The sequence below is a fragment of the Thunnus maccoyii genome, chromosome 21 (genome assembly GCF_910596095.1).
Source record: "Thunnus maccoyii chromosome 21, fThuMac1.1, whole genome shotgun sequence".
NCBI classification, from domain to species: domain Eukaryota; kingdom Metazoa; phylum Chordata; class Actinopteri; order Scombriformes; family Scombridae; genus Thunnus; species Thunnus maccoyii.
This window is the reverse complement of record NC_056553.1, coordinates 4,038,628-4,052,117: the sequence shown is the minus strand read 5'-3', so window position 1 is coordinate 4,052,117 and position 13,490 is coordinate 4,038,628. Positions and strand designations below refer to the sequence as shown.

Sequence of the window (13,490 nt, the reverse complement as noted above, 5' to 3'; positions counted from 1 at the left end):
GCTAGTGCCATTAACATTTTCCTCCTGTGTGTCACCAAGACAGCAGCAGTGACTGTGCTCTTGTGGCCCATACTCTGGAGGATCTTCAGAATGTCCTTGCTGTGGCAGCACAGCAGGATGGGGCTGACTGTCGATACCACCAAGACAGAAGTGGTCTGCCAATGGAGCATCCAATGGAGTGTCCCACCCAGTCTACCTGCCTTCACTGTTGGTGATGAACAGCTGTCAATAGTGCCATCTTTCAAATATGTAGGGAGCATTCTCTCTGAGGATAGCAACACTGACAATGACATCCAGAGCCACATTAAACAGGCATCAGCTGCCTTTGGGAGACTTTGGCGCAGGGTCTTCCAGAACAAGAACCGTCATCCCTCCACAAAGGTTGCTGTATATCAAGCGGTCTGTGTCACCCCCCTCCTCTTTAGCTGCAAAGCTTGGTTAACCCACAGCTGTCACATCAAGTCCATAAAATGCTTCCACATAAGCTGCTTCCAGCACATCCAGGGAATTACCTGGCATGAGCATGAGCATAAGGAGGACCTGGGGGATGTTGCTGCTGACTGTATCACTTGGCAACAGCTGTGTAGGGATGGGGTTCATATGCTGGAGATAGAGAGGACAACCAGAAGACAGTAGAACAGAGCCAGGAAAAATACAGGCATGGTTGCCACCACGACCACCACATATACATGTCCCACCTGCAATAGAACTATGTGGTCCAGGATAGAACTGTTCAGATGTCAAAGATTTCACCTTTAAAGGAGTGGATGTCGTCATTGGATTTCAATGGACAACTGAAGAAGAGGAAGAAGTGTGTGTGTGTGTGTGTGTGTGTGTGTGTGTGTGTGTGTGTGTGTGTGTGTATGTCTGACCTCCGAAGCCTGGTCTCATAGCGAAGTCATGCTCCTCAATCCTCAGCAGCTGTTCACTCTTTATAAGGAGTGTTTTGGTGCTGTCCTGCTTCTTCAGTTTGTAGTCAATGCGCCTGCAGAAACAACACACACACACACACACACACACACACACACACACACACAACACACACACACACACACATTCACAGAGACAGTGTGTTAAGGGATTAGTTGGTTTATTAAGGCTGCAACAAAACACAGTTTGTGGTTTTCCTCCCTTCTCTCCCTCTCTCCACCTCCCTGCTGCTCGCTCATTCGCTCGCTCTCATCCTGCCAAAAACCATAGCCTAAATCAAAGGTGAGGCACATCTCCATGAACAAATCAACACACATGCAAGTGTACACACGTTTTCTGACACTCAAAGAGTTTTATTATGTTCACAATACAAAACATTCCTCAGTGCCATAGTGCCAGCAGCTGCTGAGAGTGTATCACTCAAGTATCGTTAATAAGCAATTTACATTACATTTACCATGAGTCCTCTCCTCCTGAAGCTGTATATAGAGAGCCAAAGTCAAACCAGAACTTCCAACTTCTCTTCAAGAAGAGGAAAAACCTCATTAAAAATCCCATTAGCGTGCAACCATGCCAATAGCTGAAAATCCATCCTTGGAACAGAACCTTTCTTTATAGTATGTTGTACGGCTCGCTTCATATGTTTAGATGAAGGACTAGAGTTTTCTGAAAAACTAAGAACTTTAATCAATATTTATTTTTTTAGCGGCCTTTAAAGAACCTCATTCCCTACAAGTCCTAGACGTGTGAAGCTGCACGTAATAGCTCAATAGAGGAGGCGAGTCCATGAGTGAGTCAGGAGGTCACGGCGAGTTCAGACACGTCTGTAACAACAGTAGGACAGAGAGGAGTCTTTACACAACACGGATTACAACTAGAAAGATGCATTAGACTGACTTTAGCAAAAAGAGTTGGGGAGTTTTATGGATATGGACAAAACCAACAGTGACGTAAGTACCCGCACTTGTAGTTCTTTTAATGGGAGCTGTAGTTTTTCTTTGTGCACAATGAAAACTTAACAAAGGTTTAAATTTCTGATAGCAGCTGCTGTAGTGGATGCAGAGCAGTCTGAGTCTGCATTGAATTACAGAAGCTAGACAGGAAGTGGTGTCATGACTTTGGCTCTCTATTAAAGTTAGAGTAAAAAAAAAATGGCATCTGACATTTGTTAGCTATCCTTCTATAATATAACACACACACATGTTTCCAATAAGTGACACAGATTTACAAATTTAAATCAAAATGATTAAGATTATTAATTATGATTATGTACGTTTGCAACAGCAAAACAAACCATGAAATGCCAAGTACATTTCTTCTTGTCAACAGTGTTTGAGTGTTTTGAAGTGCTGCTGTCCTCACACAACATAAAATAAACATGTTTTCACTGTTATATAAACTATAAACTACTATATATGTCACATTCAACCAGGAAAACCCCAACGAGACGACATTCAGACGTTCAGAATATAAAAGGTGTAATTATGGCCTGAGAACGGCTGCCTCACAGCTGTGATACATGCTGCAATCTGTGTGTGTGTGTGTGTGTGTGTGTGTGTGTGTGTGTGTGTGTGTGTGTTCCGAGAGGGGGTAAACATACACACACGTGCGGCACACAGGTGAGCACACAGCGGTAAAAGCGATAAAAGCTGTTTGAGATTTTCTTTGCTGACAGATGAAAAGCCTTTTTGAAAGTCACACACCTTGACCCAAACAAACAGGAACACACGCACACACGTGTTCTTCGATTATTGTCAGAAAATGTATTTGAGCCAAATCCCATTTCCATAATCCCTTAAATTAACAATACAATCCCCCAAAACAAACCCAATTTAACCCTCATCACAGTAATTCAATTATGTCGACATGTTTTTTTAAAATGTATTTTTAACAGTTTGTTGTTCTTAGAATGAAAGAAAAAAGGTCTTTGGAAATATCATAAATGCTCTGTTTTGTTGGCTTGATAGCAGCTGGCAGGCTACCAGTTTTACACTGTACAGAACATGGTCAGACAGTGTGTCACTGACAGGGATTTTTAAAGGACTAGTGTGTAAGATTTAGTTACTATTACTGTAGCAGACAAAAAAAAGCTATTTAATTTCAGCTGACCGCTTTTCCCAGAGTGAACTTGGACAAAAGTGAGGATCAAAGAAAGGAAAAGTCCTTTTTTTTTTTTACCACTCAGAGAAAGCCTCAGAGCCATAGATGATGAGGATAGCCTGGCTGCTACTGTCGACATCAGCATTCAAGTATAACCACTGCTGTAACACTATACTGAATACACACTCACACACACACTCACACACACACACACACACACACTTAGTCATTCAAGTCCAATTTAGTCATTTAGTGTTCTCCTTTTGGACTACAGAGCATTATCAGTGATCTCGCAGTTACTCTAAATGAACTGAAATTAAACATTTGGAAATGTACCAATTGGTATTTTATGATGAAAGATATTTTGACAAGTCACAGAAAGAAAAGCACAGGTGTAAATAATCAAATTAATGATGTTTGTATTCCATTTAGATGCTTGTCAAGACGGTATTCAAGTTCCATGAATTTATGATTACATGCTGTACACTTTCTGGAGCAATAATAATAACAGGCAGTAAAAATGACTTTTATGGCAGCGGTTGAGGTGAAGTGAGCTTTGTGCATGAAGGTGTGTGTGTGTGCGTGTGTGTAATGTGTAATAAAATGCAGGGGTATTAACATTATTACAACACCTTAGTCAAAAGCTTCCTTGTCTCCAACAGTGCATTGAGTTTTGCAACCTGCAGTTAGTCACTTAATCTGAATATTTTCCACTGACGATAGAAACTTTACATGAATGGTTTCACTAATGCAATCAGTGGTGGGAGAAGTATTCAGATCCTTTACTTTAGTAAAAGTACATAAGTATTATGAGCTTGATGTAGTTAAAGTATTGCAGTAAAAGTACATAAGTATTATGAGCTTGATGTAGTTAAAGTATTGCAGTAAAAGTACATAAGTATTATGAGCTTCATGTAGTTAAAGTATTGCAGTAAAAGTACATAAGTATTATGAGCTTCATGTAGTTAAAGTATTGCAGTAAAAGTAGTGGTTTGGTCCCTCTGGCTGATATATTATTATATATGACATCATTAGATTATTAATACTGAAGCATCAGTGTTAGAGCAGCATGTTACTGTTGTAGCTGCTGGAGGTGGAGCTAGTTTACACTACTTTATATACAGTTAGCTAGTTTAGTCCAGTGGTTCCCAACCTAGGGGTCGGGCCCCTCCAAAGGGTCAGCAGATAAATCTGAGGGGTGGTGAGATGATTAATGGGAGAGGAAAGAAGAAAAAACAAAGTTCTGATACACAAATCTGTTTTCAGTTTTTGGACTTTTTCTCTAATCTTTGATTTTTGCTGAAATATTGGATCATTTGAACATTTATTGAAATGAAAGCATGTGAGAAGTTTAGAGGGAAAAATCACTATTTGGTGGAGCTGTTAACAACTCATAGACATGTGAAATGTGACCCCGACTACACACTGCTTTTTGTAAGACGTCAAAAGACAAAAAGGTTGGAAACCACTGGTTTCATCTTTAACAATATGTTGTATTTTAAAAGCTTGTTATATTATCCATTGTGTCAAATCTTCATCTGAAAAGTAACTGAAGCTGTCAAATAAATGTAGTGGAGTAGAAAGTACAATATTTCCCTCTGAAATATAGTGGAGTGGAAGAATAAAGTAGCATCACATGGAAATACTCAAATAAAGCACAAGTACCTCACAATTGTACTTAAGTACAGTACTTGAGTAAATGTACTCAGTTACTTTCTGCAACTGAATACAACTGCAGAAGTTGCACAGAACTCAACCTGTATTCATTCATTCATTCTAACAGAAGCTTCAGGAAAGCTGTCTGTTGCTCTTCTCTACTAGAGAAATAAAACCTGTTTTTAAGAACACGCTTTTGCTGAAAGTTCCTGGTAAGAGCAATAAAAACAGCACAGTCAGTATTTTCATTTTTTAGGCAAACCAGAAATGTGTAGAAGTGAAATTCACATAAGGGAAGTGAAAATGATTAAACTATGGGAACCTCAGTGTAAAAGTGAAATCACAGCTTCCTGCACCTCCCAAAGAGTGACTGAATAAACTGTTGTAAGTTAATGGAGTTACTAAAATGGCTACCATTAGCTCATGCTAAGCTGCATACAAACTGTGAGGATTTTCACTCCACAGGCAACAAGTTGTTTAAATAGCTAGTGTCAAAATGTGGTTGTTGTTATTTAGTCCTCCCATAAAAGACAGTATTGACACAGAACTGAGGTATTTTAAAATAATGCATGTTTTCAGGCCTCCAGCGTTCCTGAAGTGAAAGTCAGATTCATTTTCTCATAGAAAATGTGACAGTTGGAGCAGGTCAAGTCTGGGATGGACATCTTCAGTACAAAATATGAACAACTGTGTGAAAGTATCGGGTTCTTTCACTAAAAGTCAACTGTACTAATCCGTGGACATAAAAACTGGCTGCCAAAGTGCATTTCAGTAAGAAACATCCAATCACAGAGCTTCAAATTTAGTTTATTTAGTGGTTAACTGCGAGCTGAGACTAAAAATTACACATAATAGAAACATGATTATATATAAGTAGTTAAAAACTGCTCACTGTCAGATTCTCGGTCAATTTTGGAAGAATGCAACAACTACTGTGCAGTGTTTTGTTCCCAGTTGCAACAACGAAGTATTTTAAATTTGATGCAGCTCTGACCAGCTTCGTCGTGGGAGGAGCTATTTTGGGCACTGCTGGTTCCCGAGGTAATAGCCCCAATTATTTTTCCCACAGACATTGTTACGTGACTCTCAGTTTGGGCTCTTTTACAGCTTGGTTGAGTCATCAGTACAAACTCTTCAAGTTGAAACTCTACAAGTTGAATCATCAGTACAAAAGAGGAACAACTGTGCTAGAAAATATTTGGTTCTTTGATAAAAAAAAAAACTCAATGGTACAAGACTGTGTGCATAAAAAAATTCTGGGAAGAAGTCAACTATGACTTCCAAGGTGCATTTTGGCAAGAAACATCAAATCACCAACTTAAAATTGGGTCATGTGCGCTGCCAACTGTGGGCCGATTACGCTGTTGAGAAAACTGATTTTACATTAGCCTACTTTAAACCAATTTAATTTAATGTTCTGGGTTAATTTTGAAAGAATTCAACCACCACAGTGCAGCGTTTTGTTCTCAGTTGCAACAACAAAGTCTTTTGAATGTGCTGCAGCTCTTACTGGCTTCTTCCTCAAAGCAACGTCAGCTGAGACTCACGGATATTGTAGTATTCAGAGCCATCCACCAAACTGACAATAAAGAAGAATGAACAATATCCTCAATATTAGTTAACATTCAACTCAGGACTCTTTCCCGGATAGTGTAACGATCCTATAGGTTTATATTTTGAACACTAGTTTCAATTATTTCAAATTAATTTCTGAGAAATCAAGTTTTGTCCGTGATTTTCAAGGACAAAACTCAGAGTAGAGGTGTGAATCAGAATTAAACACTTTTAAAAAATTAAAAGTAAACTGATCCAAACTGAGGATTGTAAAATCAGTTTTCTGAACACCGCAATGGCACTGTTAGCTGTGTTTCTCAGAAGCGTGTAGCTCCGGCTCTGATAAGCAAAGAAAATGCAGAAGTGCCTTAAACCTGCGTTCTCTCTAATGGCCAGCAGGGGGCGACTCCACTAGCTGCAAAAAGAAGTCTGATTGTTTGGAAGTCTGAAAATGACCCAACTACTCAATTGATTTATTACCTCAGTAAACAGTTTCCTAATGAGTTTATGGTCTCTGTTGCTGGTTTCAAGTCTTCCTCAATACATCATGATGTTCAGTTTGTAAATTATGGCCCCATTTAGAGTGAAATAGATGATAAAGCAGGTGATTGACATGACACTGCCACAGCGACAACGTTGGTTAGGTAACGTAACCATGGTGTAACCACAGATTCACAGGGTATAGCCGTTATTTCTGTGTTTTCAGTTCATGAAAGTTAATTGTAACATTTTGGTCGCCTAAAACAATCTTGTTCAGCGTTTGGTTGAACTAAAAGAAGGCGGATGTTCGGTTTTTCCAGTGAGTGCATTTCAATTTAATGGTTTTAAGCCTTTTTTTTTGCTTGCAAAAATTAGCATTACCATTATAGTTAAGCAAAGACTGTAAATGGACTGTGCTAACCAAGCTAGCAGCTAGCGTTAGAGACAGCTCCACCCTCTCGTCCAAATACGGTCAATTCTGCCGCTAAAAATCCAAAATGGTGACGGTCAAAATGCCGAACTCGAAGCTTCAAAATGGCGGTCCGTAAACCAAAGGGTTTTTTTTTTTACAGTCTATGGTTTCTCGCTGTTTCTTGCCAAAATGCACCTTGGGAGTTGTAGTTAACCTCCACCCTGAAGATTCTTGCTGATCCAAGCCGTAGAAGAGTTCGAACTGAGAGTCGCAAAACGTTGTCTGTTGGAAAAAAGAATCGGATTTTTACGCCCAAAACAGCTCTTCCTACTATGCAACTAAACAACTCTTTTACAAACATGCAGTTGTACTCCTTAACACCTGCAAACATACTTTGATGTGGGAAATTTGAAATGACACTTTACATCAGCTCCCCTGACTTCCAGTTCTAAACTTTCTGAGAGAAACACCAAAGAAATATTCTGCTCCTAAGCTGTGAATACAGAGTGAGTGTGTCTCTGTGCGTCTCACCCTCCAAACTTGAACTTGCTGTTTTCCCCGAGAAAGACCTCTTTGTGCTTCCTGCGCCCGGAGCTGCGACCGCCGGTCACCATGGCAACAAGGCTGGCCGCGGCAAGGGCCAAGCAAGTCAGCACGTCCACCTTCATGTTTCACAGGTTTCCCTGCCACAGTGGACACAGCGCCAGCATCCCGGCTGCAGTGACCCCCACCACCACCACGTCTCTGCAGTCAACCGTCCACACCGTCCGGCTGACTAATGCTGCTGGTTGTGATGAAACATCCCACAGTGGCTGGAAGTTTCCTCAGCCAGAGAGCTCCAGAATGAAGGCAAATACATGAGATTCCTCTCGCATGCATGTATTTGTGTTTATTTATGTATCTTTACATCCATGCATGCAGCTCTTCACTCTCCAGCTGAACATACTGAGCCTGCAGGTTGATGATCTCCGGGAATCTTTGCCTTCTGGTGTCGCCGCTCGCTTTCTGGCACTCACTCCTCTGCCGCAGTCTGTCTCGGTCTGTTTTATCTGTGGTTTTGTGGATCTTTCTATCTCTGATTAAAATCGATATGAATCTATTCCTCGCAGCGATAGAGGAATGACACTAATTCCACTCTAATCCTCTTATCTACAGCCACAGCAATCTTTCACTAACCTACAAACTGAAACACACACACACACACACACACACACACCATCAGTAATCAGGATTTTCTCAGCAGGACAATGAAAAACTGGCACCTGGTGTGATTATATGAGGTTAGCACACACCTCCACCTTGTGTGTGTGTGTGTGTGTGTGTGTGTGTGTGTGTGTGTGTGTGTGTGTGTGTGTGTGTGTGTAGAAGGGTTTTTGTGCGAGAAAATGAATCACAGGTTTGGAAGCAGCTCAAACAACAAAAGGTCGTCAAGATCGGCCGAGGTTTAATCCGAGCTGGAGTAGAGCGAACTGCGTCTAATCCGGCCTCACCTCGCGCCTTCCTCAGTTTACACCTCTGGAAGACATAATCCAACACACACACACACACACACACACACAGACAGACACACACACACACAAATAAATATCACATGCACAAAAATACAGACGATACACATGAACACGCAATAAGCAGCCTGACATGTCATACAGCTACAAACACATAAATGCAAAATAATGTTTGCAGTAAGAAATGTTGCTGAAATAATTTTCTGAACAATTTTTAGGTATTACGATAATATTTAATGTGTTTTTTAAAGAAATGTTTTCTGATCTGACGCCCCTAGGCCAACATTTGTCTGTTGTCTGTCTCCTCCAAATCACTGTTGAGGAATAACTACGTTTTATGATGGGACAACACTGTGGTTAAAGGGGACATAACATGCTTTTTGTGATTTTCTGTTGTTTTGGTGTTAGATGTTAAACATGGTCAAAGGTCCAAAACTTGAGGTGAACGTATGTAAAAATGCTCCCTGAAAGTCAAAAGCCAGAGCTTCAACCTGCTGTGAATGCTCCGTTTGTAAAGTTTTCCCAGTTACTGATTTTAAATATCTTGGTGTGACTCTGGATCCAAATTTAAACTTTAAGAAACATATAAAAAAACCCAAAAAAAAACGGTTAAAACCATAAAGTACAACTTAGAAAATTTTAGACATATTAGAAACTGTCTCTCTTTGGACACAGCCAAGATATTTATGCAGCTATGATTCTTTCCCATTTGTCTTATTGCATCACATGTTGGCGGCAGGCTGGAGAAACAGCCGTAAAACCTCTTGAGTCCTTATACAAACAAACTCTAAAAACTCTGGACAAAAAGCCAATGCACTTCCGTCACTGTAGGGTACTGGAGAAATATAATTTACTGACCTTTGACAATTTTAGATTATTCTCAAATTTGTGCCTAGTTTATAAAGTTTTAAATGGTTTGGCCTCCTCCACTATGTGACTTTGTGTTCACTCGCTCAGTAAGTTCTATTAGATCCTCCAGAATACCCTCTAGACAAAATTGTACCAGAACATTTCGTCGCACTGCATTCGGGCAGTCAGCTTTCTCTGTGAAAGCCACAACTCAGTGGAAAGTCCTGCCTGATGATATAAAGAGCTGCAGTTCAATCAGTACATTCAGAACCAGGTTGAAGAATCTGCTGAAGGCTGCTCAGCTCTGTGGCTGCTGAGTCTGGATTTGATCTCATGGTCTTCTCAAATAATCTTGCTTTTGATTTGACATGCTTTCATTGTTGATTTCTGGTTGACATTGTGGGTGTATGTGATGTGCTGTTGTGTGTAGCTTTGTATTTTGTACAATGAGTCCTGTGTGTTTTTTGCTTTGTACTGTTTGTTACTGTGCTGTTACATGTTTTAATTGTAAGGGACTGCAGATGAAAATTAGCTTTAAAGCTAACTCTGGTGCAGTACATTAAATGTTAACATTTATGTTTAAAACTACGTTGTCCCAATAAATACAAAACTGACATCAGATTGTTCGCACATGTCCACAAATGTCTGTCTGTTCTGTAGTCTTTGTTGCTAAGTTTGTTCTATGTGTTGTTCACTCTCATATTTCAGATCAGATTTCAGCTTGAACATGTACGGATGTATTTGAGTAGTTTCCATTTTGAGTAAAGAACGAGAAAAAAAGTGAAATCCTAATGCTACTGTTTATTTACATAGCTTCCAGAGCTGGAGGAAGCTTCCTGAAGCTGACCAATCAGAACAGAGTGGGCTCATCAGGAGGCGGGCCTTAAAGAGACAGGAGCTAAAACGGCCTGTTACAGACAGAGGCTGAACTGAGGGGCTGCATAAAGGACCAGTAGAAGATAAATAAGGAGTTTTTAACTGTAAAACTGTAATAAATAAAGACCTGGAAATGTCTATAATACGTCCCATTTAAGGTTTGGTTAGGTGTAAGCACAAAAATAACTTGGTTAGGTTTAGGAAAAGATCATGTTTTCGGTTAAAAGTACTACTTTATTAGAGTTACCATACCAACCATGTAGATTAAGGTTTAAGTGGACCATTGTTTTTTGGGTTTTTTTTTTTTATGAAAATGAACAGCAATCTCCTGTGTTTAAGTCCGATGTGTTGTTGACCCATCCACCCATCCTATCCTCCTCCCTACGCAGCCTTTGTCGCTCTATTTTTACCTCACCTGATTTCCTCTTTTGGTCCCGTCAAAATTATAGGACGGTCTTGGTTTGGAGCAATGAGGAATATGGAGAATTTCTTTTTTTTATATCTATGGAGCCTCAGAGGGGCTGTGGAGAAAAAAATTAATAAATTCGTGCTCTTGATTTAATGGAATTCAACCTCATGCCATTCTCTCATCTGGTGTACAACCTCAGTATGAATCGCTTGGATTTAATAAGGTTTTACTATGATCTTGGACTAAGATGTGTGGATATACTTTAAGCACAACATGTATTATATCCTCTTAATACATCCATGGTGGTGGAGTGCCTCCTGGTTGCCTTGGTTTCAGCTTGGATCAGTAACTGAGGTTACAGGGGAAGCAACGTCAACAAACCATACAGTAAGTCGCTTTCTTCAAACGGCTGACTGAATGCATTTGGTGCCCCATAACAGAAAGGAACAGGCAAAGTAGATCAATCAAGAGCACAAATTATTAGACGGCATAAATTAGTTTTATTTTCTCTGCGGCACCTCCAGGGCTCAGAGAGTGGAGAGATGACAGGAGAGAGAACGACATACAACAACAAAGGCCCACGTTGCGGTTCATGATCAGCGTCTTAGCCCCTAAAGGCTTAACCAGGGCGCTCGTAACATAAACTGAAATAATACAGCTATTAACACTGAATTACTCACGGCTTGGTGAGATAATAAAACAGTGCTGATTCATTCATCAGTGCTGATCTGTATACTGGTAGTTGCTGCCTGAATGAAACTTTATTGTTGTGTTTCATTGCTGTTTTAAGCATCAGTCAAAAAGCAAGTCAGACACTTAGCACCCTCCCCTCCCTTATTATCTCTACTGGGCTCCCCCACGCACTCCACTGGAGCTGCTCAGTGGCTAAAAGGTCAAACTGGTTGTACTGGTGCAACGTGGCAGGGCTTTCCCAAAAAAGGGAACAATACACTCAGCACAACTTCCCAGGTTGCACATCTGCATCTTACATCTCCCCAGTTTTCTTTTCAATCGAACTGGACCATGTAATGACTAAATGATGACGTGAAGATGACTAAACCATGACTGCAAGGTGACTGACATGGAGCAGGAAGCAAATCCGGTAAGATAAAATATTTACCTTTGATGCTCATGTTATTTGGCAAGCTACGTGTGAAACTCAGAAATGTAAGCCAACCCTTTACTGTATCTTCAGTGTGTGTGTGTGTGTGTGTGAGTCTTTCCCAGCCTCCCTGTTGGCTGTTTGACATACATTTCATAGCACATAGTACACAGCACTCACTAAAACAGCTATGCACTTTGAAAACAAATCCCACTGACATTTGATGGTACTGCAGAGGAAACACTGTCCTATAGAGGGTCGTATGTGTGTGTGTGTGTGTTTATGTGTGTGTTTGTGACTGTGCCAATCACAACCAAACTCCACCCATTCAGAGGGTGTGTGAGTATGTGTGTGAGTGTGTGTGTGTGTGTGGACCGACCTTACTCTCCCTGCTGTGCCTTGTGCATGGTGAAATGTGTGTGTGAGTGCAGTCTATTCTCTAAATAACCTGTTGATCCAGTCAAGCTAACACTCAGTCTCAGGAGGCAGCAGGCTCGGCTCTTCACTTCTTCCTCTTTCTCCTGAATTTCATCTGAACTGCTGAACTGGAGCTGCTGCAGAGTCACGGTAAGTCTCAGCTTCTTCTTTTTTCTTTTTTTTTTTTTTTTTTTTGGTTTTCTCAGCTTTGACGTAGATTTCTCAGCACATCCTCACACTGTGACAGCCCTACGTGATATCACAGTTCTATAAAAAGTTGGTGTTGCGCTGGCTGTAATTAAGGGAATCTGTTTGGCTTTTACTGTTGATGTCCAGGAACGTCTGTAAGTTATTATACTCACAAAGTGTTTTCTATTAGTATTACAAGAAATACTATTACTACTACTGCTGCTGCTTATACTAATACTACTAATATTGCAGACATTTACAAAGTTGTTTAAGCCTGTCACAGAAGAAGAATCTGATCATTTTCCCGTGTCATTTATATCTTATGTAGGAGCACTTTGGTTCTGTGATGAGCTCTAAAGCTCCGCAGAAACTTGTAAAAACGTACTTTTCATTCATTCACAAACTTAAAGCAGTGAAGGTCTAATGAAAGCTGAACTGGTGTAGTTTTTAGATAAGCTGCGAGTGCACCTGAGGTCAGAGTCACTGCTAAGTCATTGCTGGGCTCAATAAACTGGTCATTAATACAACATGTCATCTCAGCGATATGTGTTCCCTCTTTAAAGGGAAGGACATAACACCTTGTGTAGTATTATAAAAACTGAAAGTGATTTTGTAAACATGAAAAAAGTTGGTTACTTTTTTAAAAAAAGGGCCTAAATCAGGATTAAATTCAGGTTTATAGCTTTTCTTTTCTGTCTCTTGCTATAATGTTGTTTATGATGTTTTTTATGTGTTATAAGGGAAGATGCATGTTATATATCTGTTCTGTGTAATACGTGACGGAGCAAATGTTTGGCTCGACATGAAAATATAACTACAGAACAAAGCGATTATATCTTGTTATGGTTTGTTTACGAAGCAGCAGAGTGACTGATTTTAATTGATTTAATGGTGCATTTTCTCGTATTTTCTTTATTATAGTTTTCTGTAAATGTGACTTTCACATTTCACATTCAGTTAAACACAAACTAGGACTGAGGTCAAAGACTTAATAATATCTAATTAACG

At 40.0% G+C, this 13,490-nt stretch overlaps 1 protein-coding gene across 3 annotated transcripts in view; it reads right to left on the bottom strand.

Moving 5' to 3' along the window:
- LOC121888559 (gamma-aminobutyric acid receptor subunit rho-3-like) overlaps positions 1–8,467 on the bottom strand; it is a 33,643-nt gene extending 25,176 nt beyond the window's left edge. For 2 of the 3 annotated variants that reach the window (XM_042400164.1, XM_042400166.1), the window contains exons 1-2: positions 7,664–8,467; positions 873–985 (exon numbers count right to left, since the gene is read on the bottom strand). In XM_042400164.1, coding sequence (XP_042256098.1) covers positions 873–985; positions 7,664–7,800 — 250 coding nt within the window. In that variant the 5' untranslated portion in view covers positions 7,801–8,467. Of the gene's footprint in view, positions 1–872; positions 986–1,387; positions 1,614–7,663 lie in introns of those variants that run through there. The other variant, XM_042400165.1, reaches the window with a different exon arrangement.
- Positions 8,468–13,490: the final 5,023 nt, after the last annotated feature.